At 43.0% G+C, this 21,050-nt stretch overlaps 1 protein-coding gene across 5 annotated transcripts in view; it reads left to right on the top strand.

The window, feature by feature from the left end:
• ELMO1 (engulfment and cell motility 1) overlaps positions 1 to 21,050 on the top strand; it is a 585,429-nt gene that overhangs the window by 95,214 nt on the left and 469,165 nt on the right. For 4 of the 5 annotated variants that reach the window (XM_005889093.3, XM_070369538.1, XM_005889094.3 and 1 more), the window contains one exon: positions 16,444 to 16,593. In XM_005889093.3, the coding sequence (XP_005889155.1) occupies positions 16,516 to 16,593 (78 nt within the window). In that variant the 5' untranslated portion in view covers positions 16,444 to 16,515. Of the gene's footprint in view, positions 1 to 16,142; positions 16,162 to 16,443; positions 16,594 to 21,050 lie in introns of those variants that run through there. The other variant, XM_070369539.1, reaches the window with a different exon arrangement.

Here is a 21,050-nt window from a genome sequence, read left to right as displayed (position 1 = left end):
GAACTTAAGATACATGGAAGTTCTTCCTAATTTTTTCCACAGTCATCTTCACTAATCTAGCAAGGTTTGTGTGTGTGTGTGCAGGGCTGTTTTTATTATTATCAGTTTGTTAGTTTTTGTATGATTGAGTCCTTATCAAAGTAGATGGTAGCAGATTGAGTCCCAAGTATTCTACAACTATTTATAGATAAAAAGAATCTTAAATTTTTTTTTAATTGACGTATAGTTAATTCACAGTGTTAGTTTCTGCTTTATAGCAGAGTGATTCAATTATACATTCCTTTTATTATTCTTTTCCATTATGATTTATCACAAGGTATTGAATATAGTTCTCGAGCAATAGTAGGACCTTGTTATTTATCCATTTGATATAAAATAGCTTGCATCTGCTAACTAAAAAGAATCCTAAATCATCAGCATCCTGTTAATTTACCAACAGAAACTTTAAAAGGTCCTCAGTTAGCAAACTGTGAACACTGAATTGGAATCCCTCTGTCTTCCTCTTACCGGTTTTTAATCTCACTGCTTCCCAGGGCCATGCAAACAGATTGTAGAGAAGCTCTGCCCAGTGAAAAGTGAAGGGCAAAAGCATTAAAAAAAAAAAAAAAAATCCATCCAGAATGTGATCTTTTGGATGTTAATAACCTCAGGGTGTAATCAGTAAAACTGGCTTTCAGAATAGAACTGCAGGCTACCTTTCCCCCAGTTTGTACCCTGGCTTTATTTTTAAATAAACAGTAAGCAGTTTCTGGATATATGTCTATGGAAGAGCAATTCTTTTGTTCCCCCATCCACAGGGAACGCTGGCCCACTCACTGGACCCGTTGTTATCTTAATGTTTGTGTGAAACACTCTTCAAAGCCTGGCTACCTGATAGCATGTCTCCTGATAGCATTTTGTCTTAAAACAAACTGCAGCAAACTTGTGAGGGAACCCAGATAAAAAACAGAAGGAAGAGATTTCCCTCTGGCCATCCAGGGAGTTTTGATAGCACCTCCTAAGGTGGAAGAGATAAAACCGAAAAACTTATAGGCTTGTGTTTTTGTTTGTCTTGCCGGGGGTGTGGGGTGGTACCTTGTAACCAGAGGATAAACTATCTAAAACCCTGAAAATAGGGGAGATTCATGTTTTCTAGTGGAATCTTTCCTGAGAAATGTTTTGAGGTGCTTCTGTTTAAAGCTAGGAGAGGAGCTGTGTAATCATTGGCCACTGTACCTTTGTCCTCTCTAAAACCCCTGCTTCTGCCAAGCTGGAAGGACAGACAGCTGGAGAAGCTGTGAAGTAATTGGGGCCGGCCCCCTGCTGAGCAGAGAACACCCCTTTAGTCCTTCTTTCAGTTCAGTTCAGTTCAGTCGCTCAGTCGTGTCCGACTCTTTTCGACCCCATGAATCGCAGCATGCCAGGCCTCCCTGTCCGTCACCAACTTCCGGAGTTCACTCAAACATGTGCATCAAGTCAATGATGCCATCCAGCCATCTCATCCTCTGTTGTCCCCTTCTTCTCCTGTCCCCAATCCCTCCCGGCATCAGGGTCTTTTCCAATGAGTCAACTCTTTGTATGAGGTGGCCAAAGTATTGGAGTTTCAGCCTCAGCATTAGTCCTTCCAATGAACACCCAGGACTGATCTCCTTTAGAATGGACTGGTTGAATCTCCTTGCAGTCCAAGGGACTCTCAAGAGTCTTCTCCAACACCACAGTTCAAAAGCATCAATTCTTCGGCGTTCAGCTTTCTTCACAGTCCAACTCTCACATCCATACATGACCACAGGAAAAATCATAGCCTTGACTAGATGGACCTTTGTTGGCAAAGTAATATCTCTGCTTTTTAATATGCTATCTAGGTAGGTCATAACTTTCCTTCCAAGAAGTAAGCATCTTTTAATTTCATGGCTGCAATCACCATCTGCAGTGATTTTGGAGCCCCCCAAAATAAAGTCTGACACTGTTTCCACTGTTTCCCCATTTATTTCCCATGAAGTGATGGGGGACCAGATGCCATGATCTTCGTTTTCTGAATGTTGAGCTTTAAGCCAACTCTTTCACTCTCCTCTTTCACTTTCATCAAGAGGCTTTTTAGTTCCTCTTCACTTTCTGCCATAAGGGTGGTATCATCTTCTTTAGGGACTATTAATTGCCTCTTAACTGAAGACCACATCCACTCCTCCCTGGGGAGAAAGTATCAAGAGGAAGTTGAGTTCCGGTCATCTCCCTATACTTGAGAGAATTTTCTCGGGAGGCCCGTGCCTGTTTCAGCAGGCTATCTGCTCAGGCAGTTCTCTGCGACTCCCAGCCTTTGCAGTGCAGGTCGATCCTTCCTGAATCTTAACCCTGATCTTCATCTCCAGTTCCTCTCAAGCCAGTCACTCACCTGGAAACTTCTGCTCATCCTTTAAAACCCAGGAAAAATCTTCATCTATGACCCACTCCCCACCCTGAGACTTTCAGGCCAAGTTATCATTCTCTACCCTCCTAACAGTTTGTGTACTTCCATTATGATGCTTGAGGGAAAAAAGAATTCCCCTGTGGTAGGACCTCCATGTATTTCACTAGAGGAGATACAGGAAACAGAAGAGATGTGCATTCGATGTCTGAGTCGGCCAGATCCCTGGAGGAGGATATGGCAACCCACTCCAGTATTATTGCCTGGAGAATTCCATGGACAGAGGAGCCTGGCAGGCTACAGTCCTTGGGGTCGCAACGAGTCAGACACAACTGAGCAACTGAGCACACACACTGGAATGCCGTGTATTTCACTAGAGAAGATGACAGAATCCCCTGGTTTATTCATCCAGGTACCACATGCCTGGTCAATTAATAATCATCAGAATGCTGTAGCAGGCCCTGTTCTAGTTGCTTTATGTGTTTTGTCTTCACAACAGACCTACGAGGAAGGTTCTACTGTTGCTCCTGTTTTACAGATGAGGACACTGAAGGTGAGCCATGGTATGTAACTTGTCCAGAGTCAGGGAGCTGTGGATGCGGAGAACCAGGATTAACCCAGGTGGACGTCTGAGCATGCTCACTCACATGTCTGTGCTCATCTGAAGAATGAAACCTAAAGGTCCAGAGGAGGGAGAAAAAGGCAGAGGCTATTGCCATCCTGTTTGGGGGGTGCTCGGCATTGCATCAGGCACCGCCTTTTAGGATGATTAATTCTGTGCTGAGTTGTCAGTGGAAGCCTGTGGAAGTGCAGCCGGACACCCACCTTCTGCAGAAGGCCCTCCCTGCTAATCCGATACGATTGAATTTCGTAGGGTGGCCTTTAGGGCTGTGCTGTTGCTGGAAAGGGAGGGAGAGAGAAGTTTTGCGTATTGTTTTTTGATCAGCAGGTTTGGAAACTTTGAGTGTTTGGCTCACAGGATGGTGGAAACGCTCCAGCGTTTCCTGTGGCCTCAAGTCTGGGCTCTGAGATAGGAAACTGGGCCTGAGCTTTGTCTGCCCCAGTGGGAATGCCGGCACACCTCACAGAGTGATAGGAATTGCCTGAGGAGGAGGGGAGCTGGGGGGAGGTGCTGGGGAGTTGTGGGGAGCAGACACTGGCATTGCAACAGCTGAAAAGGAATTTGAAAAGCAAATATCCAAAAACTAGAACAAGGGAGAAAGTGTGTACATTAGTGTGAAAATAATGAACTTTCCATTTGAGATGCTGATTCCCTAAAGTGTGAGAGAGAGCTCAGAGTTGAAGGGATGAGCATCAGTGGCTTTAATCTCATCTTGTATTTTGACAGAATTTCTCTGGGAGGAAAATGAATTCGGAATCAACCCTGCTCTCACCTCGGAGCACCTCCATTTCTGTTTCTGTCCCATGAGACAAATGAACAGTTGCGCTTGAAAAAACCCCTAAAGGTTTTCTATGCAAAGGATTCTGGATTTTTAAAAATGCATCCTTGGCTCGAGTAATCCCTCACATCAAAAAAAAAAAAACCCAAACCAAAAAACTCTGAACTTGCTTTTAAGGAAAGAGTGATTTATTTATTCACTTGTCTGAAAAATATTTACTGAGCTGCTGTTTGCCGTGCCATCTGGTCAGGAACAGAGGTCCAGAGATGAGTAAGATGATCGCTGCCCTCGGGGAACTCATTAACCAACAGCGTAAGGAAAGGTGGAAAGGTGCTCTGACCAGTGCATTGTAAGCACCTAAGAAGACAGATGTGAGCGCTGTTCCTTCTTGCCTTGGAGCCTATGGAGTCAGAGAAATCTCTCAAGAGAAGTGGGTGCATGAAATTGGCTTTGAAGGCTAGGTGGGGATTTTTTTTTTTTTTTTGAAGCCAACCCAGGGGGAGAGAAAGAGAAGTTCTGGAATGCAGAGGGAACACTGAACAGAAGCAGGAGCCGCAAAAATTTGGCAAGCTCGGGAAATGGCCAGGAGTTTGATAGGAGAGAGATAGCCAACCTTTTTCTCAGGACTGTCCCTCTCCCCTCAGTAGATTTTGATACACTTGGAGAGTGATCCTGACCTGGCCAGTCTGGGACTTGTCTTCTTTAAGTAGTGCTACCACCAGCCACTGCAAAAGAATCATTGATGATTTTATGGGAAAACCTGTTATTGCCTGCGTCTGAGGGGGTGGGGAGCAGGGATACAGTTGATGGGGAAGGGGGCCCTGGTGGTGTGGTGCTCAGAGGCAGGTGGGCGCCAGAAAGGTTTATGTGCCTGGAATCACCTGCCAGAGATTTAAAGTGAGAAGTGAGATGTTCAGAATCCAGCTATCACAGATACAAATCTTCTGTTTCTTTTTATATATCTTCTGATGGCCTGCACAGTAGAAGCTGTGGTTAGTTGAATTCCTATGTGAACTGGAAAGAATTACTCAAAGAACAGGGCTTCTTTCCTGGAGACAATCCCATAGACACAGGTGATGATAATTCAATATGGGACTAAAGGAAAGAGTTTTCTCTATCACTTTCCAGTGTATTTCTGGCCCAGACTTTTCAACAGTTCATTTTTTCCTGAGAGGTAAAGGAGGCAAATGGTCTCAAAGCATCTCTTCTCAAAGTGTGTCCCATGAGAAACCAGTGTCAGTCACTAGATGCTCCATGAAAAAATCAGAGTTTTCTGGATAGGTGCATTTGGGAAATATTGTGTATTGCATATGAAGATTTCACAGTACACGGGCATTATATTAAAGACCTATAGTATATGTGCCCTCTTCAACATATGGGATAGCAATTAAAACCATGGGCTCTGGAATCGGACAGATGTGGATTGCGTTCTGGCTGGGCTCCACAGGGGGATATGGGACTTTGAGCAACTTAATGTCTCTGCATCTCAGTTTCCTCGTTTATAAAATGGTTTAGTAAGTGGTACCTATTCCATAAGGTTGGTATGTAAAGTCCATGAACTGGTTATTACTATTAGCTATTATCCATTCAATGATTTACAAGAGCTTTGACTTTTTTTTTTTTTTGCTTTATGTTATTTAATATATCAAAGAAGTAGTGTTTGTGGGAAATGCTTGCCTAAGACTAATCCTAAAATGCAGGCATGACTTTTTTTTTTATTGGAATATAATTGCTTTACAGTGTTGTGTTAGTCTCTGCTGTACAATGAAGTGAGTCAGCTAAATGTATACGTATATCCCCTCCTTCTTGGGTCTCCCTCCTATCCCCACCCCCTATTCCACCCCTCTAAGTCATTATGAACTGAGCTGAGCTCCCTGTGTTATACAGAAGCTTCCCACTAGCTATCTATTTTATACGTGGAAGTGTATGTATGCCAGTGGTACTCTCTTCCCTTCCCCTTCCCCCCCACTGCCCATGTCCATACGTCTGTTCTCCACATCTGTGACTCTATTCCTGCCCTGCAAATAGGTTCATCTGTACCATTTTTTTTTTTAGATTGCACATATATGCATTAACGACTTCTGTTAGCAGTCTTGGAGAGCCAAGGCAGGTCCTAGGCAGAGAGGGCTCCATCAGAAATATGGACGGGCAGGTATCACAGCTCCAGAATTGTAGAGCAAAGTATCCCTCCCACTTGGCTGCAAAGTTAGACTGTGTAACTTCAGTGTGTGTTCTATGTACCAGTCATCTCTAAGGGAACGACAAGATTCTAATTCAGAGCAATAAACAGTTATGATAGAGTTGATTATTTCAGTCAGGAATTTTTCAGTGACGAGTGATAGAACCCTAACCCAAACTCACTTAGCATAATGGTGAATTTAAGAGTTCAAAAGTCTAGGAAGAATATTAAGATAGATCAGAGAGTGGAAGGAAAAGTGTAGAAGACAGAAACTCTACATAGTCAGGATTCCTGGCCTCTTATTCACCCTCCTGTCTCTCCTCTCTGATTGTCTTTGCTTCTGCTTGCCTCATTCCTTCCTGTAACAGACAGCCCTTCCCCTCCATGGATGGGATCTATCTACTGACAGCTTCGCTCAACAAGCCATGCAGAAAGAGAGAACACTCTCCTTCCAGGCCTCATAAATCAATCCCCAGAAATTGATTTGCTTGGACCATGTCTGTCCCATGGGCCAACCACTGTTCCCAAGGAGATGGGGGCTGTCATTGGTCAGGCCTGGCCGCATGCCTACTCTTGCTTAATAGCTGGTGAGACAGGACCTAATACGTGAAGAAATGAGATGGAAAAGCTCGCTAGACCACTAGACAAAAAAATTGGAGTGTGTCAACTACAAATTGGCACTTGCCTGTCAACTACAAATTGGTACTTGGCTAGAGCATTTGCCAACCACTGAACAACAACAAGGGCATTTACCATTTACCTCTGTGGAGACCGAGCCCTGTGCTGCTGTTCCTGTTGACCTTCAACACCCTCTGAGGGAGTTCAGGGTGGAGTGAGACACTCTGTAAGCCAGGGAATCTGGTGGAACAGGTCTTCAGGTGCCTAGGTGTTTTCAGGAACTGATTTCACGATCCCAGTCTTTGCATCTCTTCATGTCTAGAAAACCACTATATCTCTTCATGGTGACATCCTTTCTTCGTGACTCGCAGAAGATCTCTTGTAAAGTAAGTGCTTGATTGCATGAACACCCCCCTCCACCAAAATCTTATATGTTGACGTTCTCCCAACCGCATCTCTGGAGCAGTCTCTCAGAGCTGCCGTTCTCATTTTGTCCCAAAGAAAACTTAACTGGCAACTCTCATGTTATGCATCTTTTTATTTGACAAGTGACAAGCGCTCATTAGAGATGTGTGTGAAGGAAATATGTTGGAGTAAAATGTTACAGAATTACCCTCAAGTGGTATCAAGGTATTCATGTTTTTGTGTCAACTTCCCTTTCCTGTTGGTTTTCTTCAATTGATCTTTATATCTCATCTCCCTTTTTTTTTTGCAGTTAAAATATCATATGTACAACTTAATATCCACTTTGTAAAGTTGGTCTCTATGAAATAAAGTTTTTTTTTTTTTTTAAAGCAAGATTAGACTTAGTAACCTGAGTGACCTAGTTCTCAACCATGGGTGATGTTGTCCCCCAGGGGACACTGGGCGAATGCCTGGAGACATTTTGATGGTCACAGCTGAGGCAGTGCTCCTGGCTCTAGTGGACGGAGTCAGAGATGTCACTGAACATCCACAGTCTCTCAGGATGGATGTTGTCCAAAATGTCAATAGATCAGTGGTCAATAAACCACTAAAGAAATGTTACTTTAGTGGTTTCATCAGAACAGAAATTATAATGGCTAGATTTATTACACTAAATATTATGGATTAAAAACAAAGTAATTTTTTTTTAAAGGGCTTTTGCTTTTACATTTTTCTTGATGGTAACAATATAGTAGTAGTATTAGTCACTCAGTTGTGTCTGACTCTTTGCAGCCCCATGGACTGTAGCCTGCCAGGCTCCTCTGTCCATGGGATTTCCATCTCAGGTTGCTGCTGCTGCTGCTAAGTCAATTCAGTCGTGTCCGACTCTGTGCGACCCCATGGACGGCAGCCCACCAGGCTCCCCCGTCCCTGGGATTCTCCAGGCAAGATGAGACATAGTTATTGCAAATACTTTCTCAGGTTGCAATTTTTAAAATATTTAATGAACTATTTGGCTCTGCCAGGTGTTAGTTGCAGCACGTGGTGTTTTTCAGTTGTGGCATGGGAACTTTTAGTTGCGGCATGTGAGATCTAATTCCCTGACCAGGGATGGAACCTGGGCTCCCTGAACTGAGACTTTCCTACTGGTACAGTGGCTAAGACCCCACACTCTCAGATTGTAATTTGTGTTTAAATTTTTATCATGTGCTGTGGAATGCAGAAAATTTTAAGCATCTTTCAAAACAACTATAGCCCCTTCCCTATGTTTTCTGTTTTTGGTGTTGTACATTTGGTAGGATTGCCATGACAAAGTACTGCAGACTGAGTGGCTTACACAACACAGATTTGTTGTCTCACAGTTCTAGGGGCCGGAAGTCTGAGATCAAGGTGTTAGCAGGGTTGGCTAAGTGAGCCCTCTTTTCTTGGCTTGTCCTCAAATAATCAAGCCAAGAGATAAGAAGATGGCTCTCTTCTTGCTATGTCCTCAAATTGTCATCCCTTTGTACGTGGGTCCATATTTCTTCTCCTTATAAGGATACCAATCAGATGAAATAGGGCTGCCCTAATGACCTCATTTTAATTTAATTATCTCCTTAATGGCCCAATCTCCAACTACAGTCACAATCTTAGATACTGGGAGTTGCAACTTCATCGTGTGAATCTAGTTCAGTTCAGTTCAGTTGCTCAGTCGTGTCCGACTCTTTGTGACCCCATGAATCGAAGCACGCCAGGCCTCCCTGTCCATCACCAACTCCCGGAGTCCACCCAAACCCATGTCCATTGAGTCGATGATGCCATCCAACCATCTCATCCTCTGTTGTCCCCTTCTCCTTTTGCCCTCAATCTTTCCCAGCATTAGGGTCTTTTCCAATGAGTCAGCTCTTTGCATCAGGTGGCCAAAGTATTGGAGTTTCAGCCTCAACATCAGTCCTTCCAATGAACACCCAGGACTGATCTCCTTTAGGATGGACTGGTTGGACTTCCTTGCTTCTCCAACACCACAGTTCAAAAGCATCAATTCTTTGGTGCTCAGCTTTCTTTATAGTCCAATTCTAACATCCATACATGACCACTGGAAAAACCATAGCCTTAACTATAGGACCTTAACTAGAGGACCTTTGTTGGCAAAGTAATGTCTCTGCTTTTTAATATGCTGTCTAGGTTGCTCATAACTTTCCTTCCAAGGAGTAAGCGTCTTTTCATTTCATTGCTGCAGTCGCCATCTGCAGTGATTTTGGAGCCCCCCAAAATAAAGTCAGCCACTGTTTCCACTGTTTCCCCATCTATCTGCCATGAAGTCATGGGACCAGATTCCATAATCTTAGTTTTCTGAATGTTGAGCGTTAATCCAACTTTTTCACTCCTCTTTCACTTTCATCAAGAGGAGGAAATAAATGCAATAGCCCACAGTAGGTATCATGACCGAGAGGAGAGGTATCATCCTCTGGAGAGTATGTAAATATTTGGAGGAAGTAGTTCAAATTGCTGAGATTTTATATCTTCATTCATTTATTGCAGATGTTGCCAACTGTCACTTGGGGCTGGGGTAAAGAGTAAGTAAGAAAGTATGTATTTCAAATGCCCAATCCAGTGCTTGGTCTCAGCTCATCCCTGCCCCTTTCTGCCAACTGTACCATAGCCTCCATGATGACAGTTCAAGCCTCTGTGAAAGCATTTTTCTCTGAAAGTTTGCGACCTGTTGTAAGCCAAAGGTATCTAATAGCACATTACCCCCACCTGGTAAGTAAAGGGCCAAGTTATTAGTGAGATACCATATGTGGTTTTCGTGCACTGCATATCCATAAAATGGGATATTGGTTTTGCATTTGATTCACTTCTCTCTTTTCTTCACTTTCTTCTGAATGCTTATGTCTTGCACAGGGTTTTCCCCCATTTATAAAGTCATAAAACTTCCTCCTTGGCCCCTCTGCTCTTCTCACAATGGCCAACAGTTTTCTAACAGAGATGGAGAATCTGAAATGGCACCCCCACCATGTGTCACTCCATCTGGACCCTGCAGTGTGGGAAACACAAGTCTGCTCCCCCTGCTCGCATGGTCCCTGGAGATCATGGCTCATCTACCTGACTGCATAACAAACCTTAGTAAACAACCCTTTCTTAGTGTGCATTTCCAAGTTACCTTTCTACCACATACATTTCCACCTGCATCCATGAAGTCCTGAACCCCTCTTCCTCTGTCTAGCCTTTTCTCCAGCCTTTTCTCCTCGCTTAATCACCCCTGCTAAGATGGTTATGAGCTCCAAATTTTAACTGTCTCTTTGAGTTACTCATCTCTGAGTTCTTTGGCATGTGCAGGCATTGTATGAATAAATAAATAAACTTTTTTTTCTTCTTTTAATTTTTTTTTGTTAGTTTAATTTGCAGTCCCCAGCTGAAGAACCTAAGAGGATTGAGAAAGGGGATTTTTTTTTCCCCTTCCTACAATGAAAGGCTACTCTCAGAGCCACTTTCAGAGGTCCTTTCCCTTTTTACATAATTTGGATACCACAGGAAAATGTTGTCTTATCTCTTTTTCTATCTGGGACCACTGAACATTTAAAATCTGGAACTAGTTCTCCCTCCCCACTATTCCCATACTCATTATAAACCTATTATCTGTCACAAGTAGATAATGATGGCGAGTGGAGCAGGGGACAGCTTGCCTATGGAGGAAAGGAAGAGACAGAGGAGTTGAAACAAATTGTTTCTCCAGCTGTTTGCTATTTCTTTCCCATCGATCTGCCTTTTGACTTCTACTGGTCCATCTATCAGGCTCTTTCAGTACAGTTGTGGGGATACATGGTTCACAGGGCAATCATGTTAACTTTCCCACTACACAACTCCTGTAGAACATCCTTATAGGCTTGATTTTCTCTTCTCTTAATAGGGTTTGCTGGTGTAACAGGAAGGCTAGAAATAAGATAAAAGAGTTCAAAGCCATTCAGAGACCCAAAGCTAAAACTCTTATGGAAAATTCAGGGGAAAAAATGGGTCAGATATTTGGGAACTTTATGAACTTCAAGATCTAATCAAACTGCCTGGAAAAACATGCAGAGATGTGACACATCTTTAGGAGACTTCAGTGGAATGAGTTTCAAACACAGAACATGTAGCACTTTGGGTTTAGAACAATGCACAGTGATAGATTTCTAGATAGAAATCAAGAGTGATTTCTCTCCATTGTATCAGATACGTGACCCAAAGATAAGGAGGAGACATTCGGCAGAATAATAAAGACAACTTCAACTTGCTCAGGGCTACATCTGAGGATTTTGGTAACTCACTTCCAAGTAAGAAGTGACTCCTTTTTTATTCATTTAATTTACTTAACTGTAAACAAGTCCTTTGACATGCATCTTATTAAGGTTGTAGAATCTTAGTATTGGCATAAAGTAAATTAATCAGCAACCAAGCCAGAACCTTGTAGAATTCTCCACTCATTCCTTAGGTAGGGAGGACCACAAGGCAGAGTGGTTAAAAAAGATCTCGCCTACACTGCCCTTCAGTGGTTCTGAAATTATAGTTTGCATAACAATTATTATATCAAGGAGTTTATTACATAAATTCATGCAGCTTATATTTACTGGGCAATTTGATTAGACTCAGTTTTACTGCCAGTAGCTCTGATGAGATGTCAGTTGTAGAAAGGATGCATTCAGCCAACACCATGCATGAGATGCCTGTGGGCCCTGGTATGTAACTGTGATCAGGATGTGTACCCTGCCTTACAGTGCTCCAAGCTGTGGTTGGGGGAGGTTGACGAGAAGACTCAAAAGCTATGAGCACTGTGTCTGAAGATGCAAAGATGCCAGGAGACTACATTTGTTGACTGAAATTTAGAAATACTTTTGCATCTCAGTGATGCCTGACCAGGCACTGGGTCTGAATGTTCATGTTTCTTGCTGAGCCTGTCTTGTGTCTCTTCAGCCATGGCTTGCCCTGATCATTAGTATCTTCCCAGAGAACTTGGCATGTGTTAGTCACTCAGTCGTGTCCAACTCTTTGTGACTCCATGGACTGTAGTCCACCAGGCTCCTCTGTCCATGAGATTTCCCAGGTAAGAATTTGTTGTCCTTCAGATGCTCAGTCATGTCAGACTTTTTGTGACCCCATGGACTGCAGCACACCAGGCTTCCCTGTCCTTCACCATCTCCCAGGGTTTGTTCAAACTCATGTCCATTGAGTACGTGATGCCATCCAACCATTTCATCCTCTGTCATCCCCTTCTCCTCCTGCTTTCAGTCTTTCCCAGAATCAGGGTCTTTTCTAATGAGTTGGCTGTTTGCATCAGGAATACTAGGTAGACATTCCCTTCCCAGGGGATCTTTCTGACCCAGGGATTGAACCCAGGTCTTCTGAATTGCAGGCAGATTCTTTGCCATCTGAGCCACCAGGGAAGTCCTGAGAACTTGGCAGCTCACACCTAACTGGAGGACGATTTTCCCCTCAGAGGACATTGGCAGTGTCTGGAGACATTTCTGACATTTCTGTCACAGCTAAACAGGGTTATTGACCTTTAGTGGGTAGAGGCCAAGGATGCTGCTAAACATCTTACAAGGGTGAGAAAACCTGAGCTAGAAACGTTCTCTTCTGAATTTCATCAGTAGCAACATGACTATATATAGAAGCTAACTGTTTCTTCGTGGAAATATAAATTCAAGAGGATAAAATGTGGACTTCTGAGAATAATGAGGTGGATGGGATTATTCATTCTGCAGTTGTACACCTGACTCTACCTATGGGAACCTGGCTGTACCCCATCTCTGCTGCTTGTTAATGTGGGGAAAACTGATGAGGACTAATTGGGCTGGTTAGGTGAGTTCCCAAGGGGTGCTCCCAGCCTCTTTGCTCTCAATGGCTGCTTTGTGCACCGCTCTTATGTTGTTCTCTACGGAGGCACAAGGAGAACTGTGTTATTCTATTCTCACCTGTTCAACAGGTTTTGTCTGAACAGTCTTTGAGAAATAAATATCTTTTAAAGGGGAAAAAAAGCACACTTGGCCTTTGATTCCTGGAAGGCCAGATGACCTCTTTCAAAGTAACTCTAGACTATTTTGTGTAGAGTTGGGAGGAAATTGCTCAAAATGCATTTTTATTTCTACTGTCTATTATCTGTTCTCTTCACCACCACGATTATGTGTTCTTTGGTTTGAATAGTGTTACCTGATATTTGCACTGAGTCTGTTTTCACATTAGAACTTGTTTTCTTAACTCTTATTCTAGGATATGTAATTCAGTATGGATCCTCGATTGAAGTGATGTGGTACCGATAAAATACACTATCTTAGAATTCTCAAGTGAATTAAAAGAGTGTACAGATTATGAAGAAATCTGTCCCAGTGCAGACTGGCTGCTTGTATTTGTACTTATGAGACCCATAATTATGTAGCAGTCCCTGTTGTTGAATATTCAATTGTTTTCAAGTTTTGGGAACTACAACCAAAACGGCAATTGACATTGTTATGGTTGAGTTAATAGTTATTTCTTAAGGAAACATCCTAGAAAAGTAAAATTACTCAAAGGGAATATAGAATTTTAAGGCTTTGAGTACAGTTTGCCAAAGATACCTCTGGAAAGTTGTGCTAATTTATACTCAGAATAGATAGATATGCATGGACATGAACTTTCTTCTTTAAAAGTTAAGACCAAGAGTTAGCATAGGAATGTCTAGGAGGGTCAAGAGTACAGTGAGTGAACCTACCACATTGTGGCCCCAAACTGCTGGAACTCACTCTCTTATTACTCTTACTCTTACTTACTTGACTTTGGCCCCTCACCTGTTTCAGGAACAGGTAAGGCATGCTCCTCCCTCAGGGCCTTTGCACTTGCTAGTTGAAATAAAGTATTACCTGCCATATTGGTAAAGAAAGGATCTAGCCACCATGTTACAGTCGGCCCAAATGTGAGTCCTGAGGGAACTCAGGAAGGAAACAAAGGATGTCTGCCATCCAGCAGTCAGCAGACTGCAGCCACTCCCCTCCTCTATGAGAAAGCACTTCTGGCCCCACACAGCTGAGGTGCACATCAAAGAATGATTTCAGTGAACCCAGACTCTTGCATCTTACCATATACAGAGAAGCACTAAATTCCTTAACTTGAGATATCTAGTATTCTTTTATTAACAGTAATCTTTTGTTTTGACTTCCTGGTACGGTTACAAAAACTCCTATATATCCTGGCTCACTGCTTCCTCTTGGGAGCAGTTTACTCAGGGTGATTTGAGATGCTGCCTCCCGGGCTCAAAGTCCTAAGAACATCCACTGAATAAAACATAACTCTCAACTTTTAGGTTGTGCATTTTTATTTCAGTCAACACGCTCTCTTGGCCTGTGACATGATTTCCCCAAGTGTTCGCATGACTCACCTTCTCACTTCTCATAGACCTTTGCTCACATTCTGCCTCTCACTGAAGCTTTCCCTGGTTTCCCTATTTAAGACTGCATCCTGCCCCTCCCACACAGATATACTCACAGACTTCAGATTCTCCTTCCCTGATTTATTTCTCTCCATGTCCCTTGATGCCACCTAAGGTGCAGATTTGCTGCTGTATCCCCAGCACTGAGAAAACAGCTGGCACAGAATTGGGCTTAATAATTATTTGTTGAATGAGCCACTGCACCACTGCTTTGGAGATATGCTCCTGCTGGTTAGCACTGATTATCTTCACACCAGGCTGGCTTCATCATCCTTGGCCAGAGGGGCAGCCGTTTTGTTTTGGTTCATTTCCTTTACTTGTCAGCTCTGGTGAAGTTAGTTATTTATATCACTGCTTGTGTTGTTATTATTAACTGACATTAGGCTGTCACTATTAGCTCTGTTATCTCTATTATCTTAGCCATGTCCAACTGCCACAGACAGGGGTTAGTAACTGACAAGCCCCACTCGGGTTTGATAAAGAATCAGTTGCATATGTTTGACTAGAAGCTTTATACAGAGATCAATTTCTGAATAAAAGACCAAGAACCCAGTAGAAAACGGGCAAAGTATTACTTCAGTTCACAGTAAAGTAGACATGGGACTTCACATCTTTACGTTCAACTTCCCTCACAATAAGAGAAATAGACATTGGAAGTACATTGAAATATATTTTTTCAGTGCATGGAGGTGTGCAAAAGTTCAATCTGTTGGTGAGTCTGTGTAAATAGGCAGACTCATCCATTGCTAAAGGGAGGGTAGACTGGTACAACTCTCACTAGGGAGGGATATTTGGAGATGGTGTCAGAATCTAAAACTGCTTATACCCTGTGACCCAACAATTTTACTTCTGTGAATCTACTGTAAAGGTATACTTGCAAGTGAGCACAATGATGTATGCATAAGGTTATTCACCAGAGGCTTGTTTATAACAGCCAGAGGTGAGAGATCACCCAGTGGCTCATGGCAGGGGACTCGCTCTTCAGATAAGACACTTCTATACAAAGAATGACTATGCAGCTGTAGAAGGAACCAGGATACAGTGTTTATACTAATATAGAAGGTTTTAGAAGACACATGAGATGAATAAAACAGGGTTTAGAATGCTGCCTTTTATATAAAGAAAATGGGAAATATATGTTTTAACATTTGACTTACATGAAGAAATTCTGAAGGGACACATAAGAATCTATTAACAGTGGCTAGCTGGATGGATGGGATGGAAGTTATATCCGTTCGGGAGGAGGGAGATTCACACTGTCTTTACACACACACACACACACTCTCATTTTGAATTGCATGAATGTTTTACCTGTTCAAAAATATTATGTTAAAAAAAAGTCATTCTTAAAGAAATGAGGGAGTCTGGGAAAGAGAGGCAGCAGAGGATTAATCTTACTTCCCTTGTGTAAGCAACACTATTCATTCCAGTGAGAATTCAAGGTCTGTTCTGAATGCTGTATTCACCACCACAGTTAATTTTCTTCGCCTCTTGTGAACTGGCCTTGGGGAGGGAGGGTGTGTGTACATGTGTGTGAACCGTGGGGCGTGGCTCCTTCCTCATGATATCCTGGTTGCTATAGTGCAGAGCTCTATTTGTGACACCCAGAAAACACTTTAAAGAAATGCTGCTTCCTGGCCATGACTTCCTGGGCAATCTGTCCTTCCGGAGACTGTTGAGCACGAGGAGTTCGCATGTGCTTCTGGGCAGAGTGAGCCAGGCTCATTCAGACCCCGGGCACCGGTCAGAGCAGAACTGGTCGGTAAGGGTTCCGCCTTGCTTCACACTGGAGACTTGGGAGCCTATCCCTCGCCAGCGCCTCATCTCCCGGTGGCTCTGAGCCCAGGGCATTGGTATCTTCCCCTCCTCTACCTTCCCTCCTGGGGAGCCGCCACTGAGTGGTGCAGTTGGCGCCCTGAGTCTGCTGCACCCAGAGCCGTTTCTTGTACCTAAACCACCAGTGAAAACAGGAAGTGATAAAGCAAAATTCACCCTGTATTTGTACTGAGCGACTTCTCTTTCTCTTTTCGTCATTCCTCATTAGGTGTAGACACGTGCAGCCGTCTACACCGTAGGATCCCACTTCCACTGGCTTTGGACGTTCCTGGAATTTGCAATGCCGCCGCCCGCGGACATCGTCAAGGTGGCCATAGAATGGCCAGGTGCCTACCCCAAGCTCATGGAGATCGACCAGGTTAGTAAGACTGGCAGTCATTTGGCGGTTATTTTAGTTTCCCTTCTATTCTGAATTTTTCCCAGACTTAGTTCTTTTTTCTCCTGTTCTCTCTCTGGCTGTGTTGAAAAATTGGTGTGATAATAGTTACAGTATAGTTTGATTTCTGTACCACATGTAGTGGCGAAGGATGGGGTTTTATACTTGTCCAACATCTACTCAGAGTGAGTCAGTACAGGGTTTGTGTCCGAAGCTGTGAAGGAGCTGGAGGGACGAGGGGACTGGACTTGGGCCGTTGATGCAGTGGAGCTGTCCTAGCACTGCCTTGCAGAGACTCATGACTATGAGTAGATTGTTTTATTATAGACAACACAAAACTTAGTTTTGGGGGTCACTCTTCTCTGGTTTTTGCAGAAGCAGCCATCAAGTACAATGTGACTTTGTCCTATTACTATTTTGATGATGAAATTAGCATAGAGGGGTGGGTCTTGGGTCCTAGCCAGTTGTCATTTCATTATTAGAGTTAAATGCACTGTGGCTCTAGTGTATTGTCTGGTATATGGAAAATGCCCAGTAAATTTTTACTGCACGAAAAAATATCACAAAGATTTTTAGCATGGTTTTACCTATGGAAGCATCCTTTAGCTTGGGTACTGAGTCTTATGATGTAATTGATTGCAGGCAATCTCAGGGAGCTCACTTTTGTCATTCTAGAAGAAATGACTTAAAAACAAAAAAGTTCGAGACCTAGTATATGCTTAAGGGTTTCATAAAGCATGTAGTATGGGGTTCTGGATGGCTTTCTACGTTTTCAAAATTAGGGTACCATAGCAACTCTACTTTTTATGTACTCGATACTATTTTATGATTACGCTGTACATTTTTTTTCTGGTCAGATTTTATTATCTGGTTGAAGACTACTGGAAGATTTATAAGCTACTGTGTGCATTCAAATGATTCATTAAATTATAAAGGTCAAATGAGAGTTAGTTGAGTTTGAGCATGAATGTAAGGAAGAGTAAATTTTGTTGTAAAAAAGGTGTCATCAGACCAACATGTCATAATCATTGTAACTGCTCTTTGAGGCAGATTTTGTTGACTTTAGAAGCAATCCATGAAAGTAGAGAAGTGCGCTCAGTTATTTTACATACATTTGTGTCAGACAACAGTTGTTTACGCTTTTTCATGTGCTGTTTGAGAGAGGGTACACATTGAATATTACTGCAAGATATGGCTGGGGCTACTTGGTGAAGACTAAATGTTGTTAGGATTATGTTTGTCTACAACCCAAGAGAACAATTGTTTCAAAGAGATAGAAGTTGGCTTCTCAAGTCCACAGGACTTCCCAAGTCCATAGTACTTCCCTAGTGGCTCAGATGGTAAAGCATCTGCCTACAATGTGGGAGACCTGGGTTCGATCCCTGGGTTGGGAAGATCCCCTGGAGAAGGAAATAGCAATCCACTCCAGTACTCTCGCTTGGAAAATCCCATGGATGGAGGAGCCTGGTAGGCTACAGTCCACAGGGTCACAAAGAGTCGGACATGACTGAGTGACTTCACTTTCTTTCCTTCTTTCTTTCAAGTCCACAGGGCCATCCTGGGCTGGCATGCTCCAGTGACATGACACTGATGCTCCAGTGTCATGGACCCAGGCCCATTCTGTTTTGTTGCTTTGCCTTGTCTGCAGGTGGGGCTGAGGATCAGTTGCTTGAACATCACCTAGGAGCTCAGTAGATATACAGACTCTCAGACCCTACCCAGACCTCCTGACCCAGATGTGAATTTTAACAAGGTCCCCAGGGGATTCCTTGTATAGTTAAGTCTGAGAAATATTGAGCTGGATACCTGTGCCCAAGCCCGAGGCCATATCAGAAACATTTGGGGCACTTGTTCAAATGTTCTCTGGGGCCTCATCTCCAGAGATTCTAAGTCTGTGGTTCAGGTAAACTATTTCCTTTTGATTCTGCCATGGCCAAGGGTGTTTGGAAACCTCTTATTTAAGACAGCAATTCCTGACGTATACTCTTAGGGGCCTGTGGAATCAGTGTCCTGTCCCTGCCTTTGGGGATGGCCTTTGTTGTATGTGTATCAATAATCTTTCTAAAATATTCTTTTTATTTGGTAACAATTTTAGATTGACAGACAAAATACAAAGATTGTTAGAGAGTTTTTGTACACCCTTCACTAAGTTTATCCTAATGTTAACATCTTAATATAACTGTGGTACATTTGCTTCAACTATGCTGATTGCTAGTAACTGAACTACAAAATTTATTAGGATTTCATCAGTGTTTCCACTAATGTCCTTCTGTGACAGGATCCAATACAAGAATACCAACTGCACTGTAATATATCCATCTTGTTTCCTCTGTCTTCTCCAGTCTTTGACAGTTTCCAAGTCTTTCCCTTGTTTTTCATGGCCTGATAGTTTTGAGGAGTAATTTATTTCAATACAGTTTCACACACGGAAATGACAAGAATAGTACAAAGAACTCCTGTCTACCTTTTATCCAGACTTACTAATTATTAATATTTTGCTTCATTATTTTTTCTCTCTTGTATACATATCCCCTTTTGAACCATTTGAGTGTGACTTAGAGGCAGCATCTCTCTTTACCCCAAATAATCAATGTGTCCTCCTTAAGAATAAAATCATTCTCTTACATAACCATACTCTCTTTATAGAAACCAGAAAATTGAACATTAGTTCAAAATTATCATCTGGTTCAGAGCCCAAAGCCCATATTCATATTTCATCAGTTATTCCAATAAGATCCTTGATAGGTATTTTCCTCAGTCTGACATCCTTTCAGGATCCTGAAAGGATCAATCATAACAATACGTTTATTGTCATGTCCCTCTGGTCTTACGGCTCTTGAATGGTTCTTTGGAGATTTTTTATCTTTCCTGACCTAGAAAGTTCTGTAGAGTATAGTACAGGTATTTTGTGGGATGGCCTTCAGTTTGGGTTTCTCCAGTGTTTCTTTCCAATTAGATGCATGTTTTGCATTTTTGGCAGACAGAAAGGAGAGATGAGGGTCCTCTTCAGGGCATCACGTCAAGAGGTACATAAAGTTGCTTTGTCTCATTCTTTGTGATGGTTCTAAATTTACAGATGCTAATATTGAGGTTCTTAGAAGTTAGATGATTTCCTAGTCAATGAGACCAGAACACAAACACAGGCCTTCTGTACTTTGAAGACCGAACTCTTCAACCATTGGCTACATTGTAGACCTCCTGCTAATGCCATATGGAGACCTCCACAAGGTGTTAGGAGACCCAGTCCCTTTTGGCCCTGCAGTGGCTGAAGCTGGAGTGAGTGGCAGCCTTGCTATCAGGTGCTGTTTCTTGATTGAGTTGGAAGTTGGCACTAGGATCGCAAATGTATCTGCACAAGCAAGGAAGACTTGGGCAGTTTTCTCCTAATCTTCTACCTTGTTTAGTAAAGGTCACATCACCTGCTTCTCTCCCATCGCATTTTACCTTTGCTCCTTTGCTCTTAGCTACCATTTCACTACAAGGTATTTCTGGAAGCTGGGTCAAGCATGGCTGCTCTGTCTTCTCCCCCAAACCTCCAGTATCCCTCCACTTGTCACACTGTGTTGTCCTTATCTATCAACTTAAACTGGTGGTCCTCAACCCTGAGTGTGTCAGGGCAGCTTGTGAGAAATAAACATCCCAGGCGCACTCCCAGGCCCACTGCAGAGATTGTGATTCTGCCGACCTGGGGTGGACCCTTGATCTGGTTTGCGACGAGCAGTAAATGAATCTAGAGCAGAGTCACCCTCACTGCATCCTGCAGGGGCTTGAGAGGAAACCACCTTGAGCCTGAATTACTCCATTTCTGAATACCTTTTTTTCTAGTGCCTGTTGATCAACCTTTCTATATAAGTAAATAATTAATGACTAGCTGGGAGAGGGAGATTCCTGAGTGGGGATCAAGTCTGCTCAGTCAGGGCCCATCCCAATTGCAGGGGATGTCTACTTGGAGTGGATTGGTTTATCTTCATTCTAAATTTTGAGGAGACAGTTCTGTGTTTCTACTCCACAGGAAAAGCCCCGAGGAACCTTTTACAAGTGAAGTCTGCTCTATCATATGAGGCTCTCAAAAGAGCTGTCATCTAGCTTCTTTGTTCATGGCGGCGGCCTCTGCTCCTGTCTTCACTGTCTGTTGCTGGCTTTCAACCTCAGGAACCATTTGCGGTTTTAGGTGATCATTGTCTGGATATACAGAGCCAAAAAGGCTTCCTGTCCACTCTTCCCGTTAACCTAATGCTTTCTGAACAGATATTTTTTGGTCAAGCGTGTAGAACCCCCAGCTCTTGGACAAGAGGCATAATGCAGTGTGTCCTAACAAACACGATGTGGGCTCCGGGACATTTAAACCTGTGGGGTGGGCTCAGTGGCCCCCTTTCTGTGAGAACCCGGTTAGCCTCTTTGAACCTCATTATCTTTGTCTTGTCAAGATAATAAGTCAC

The sequence above is a fragment of the Bos mutus genome, chromosome 4 (genome assembly GCF_027580195.1).
Source record: "Bos mutus isolate GX-2022 chromosome 4, NWIPB_WYAK_1.1, whole genome shotgun sequence".
Taxonomy (NCBI): Eukaryota; Metazoa; Chordata; class Mammalia; order Artiodactyla; family Bovidae; genus Bos; species Bos mutus.
The sequence above is the reverse complement of the archived record's forward strand: the minus strand, read 5'-3'. Positions and strand labels throughout refer to the sequence as shown.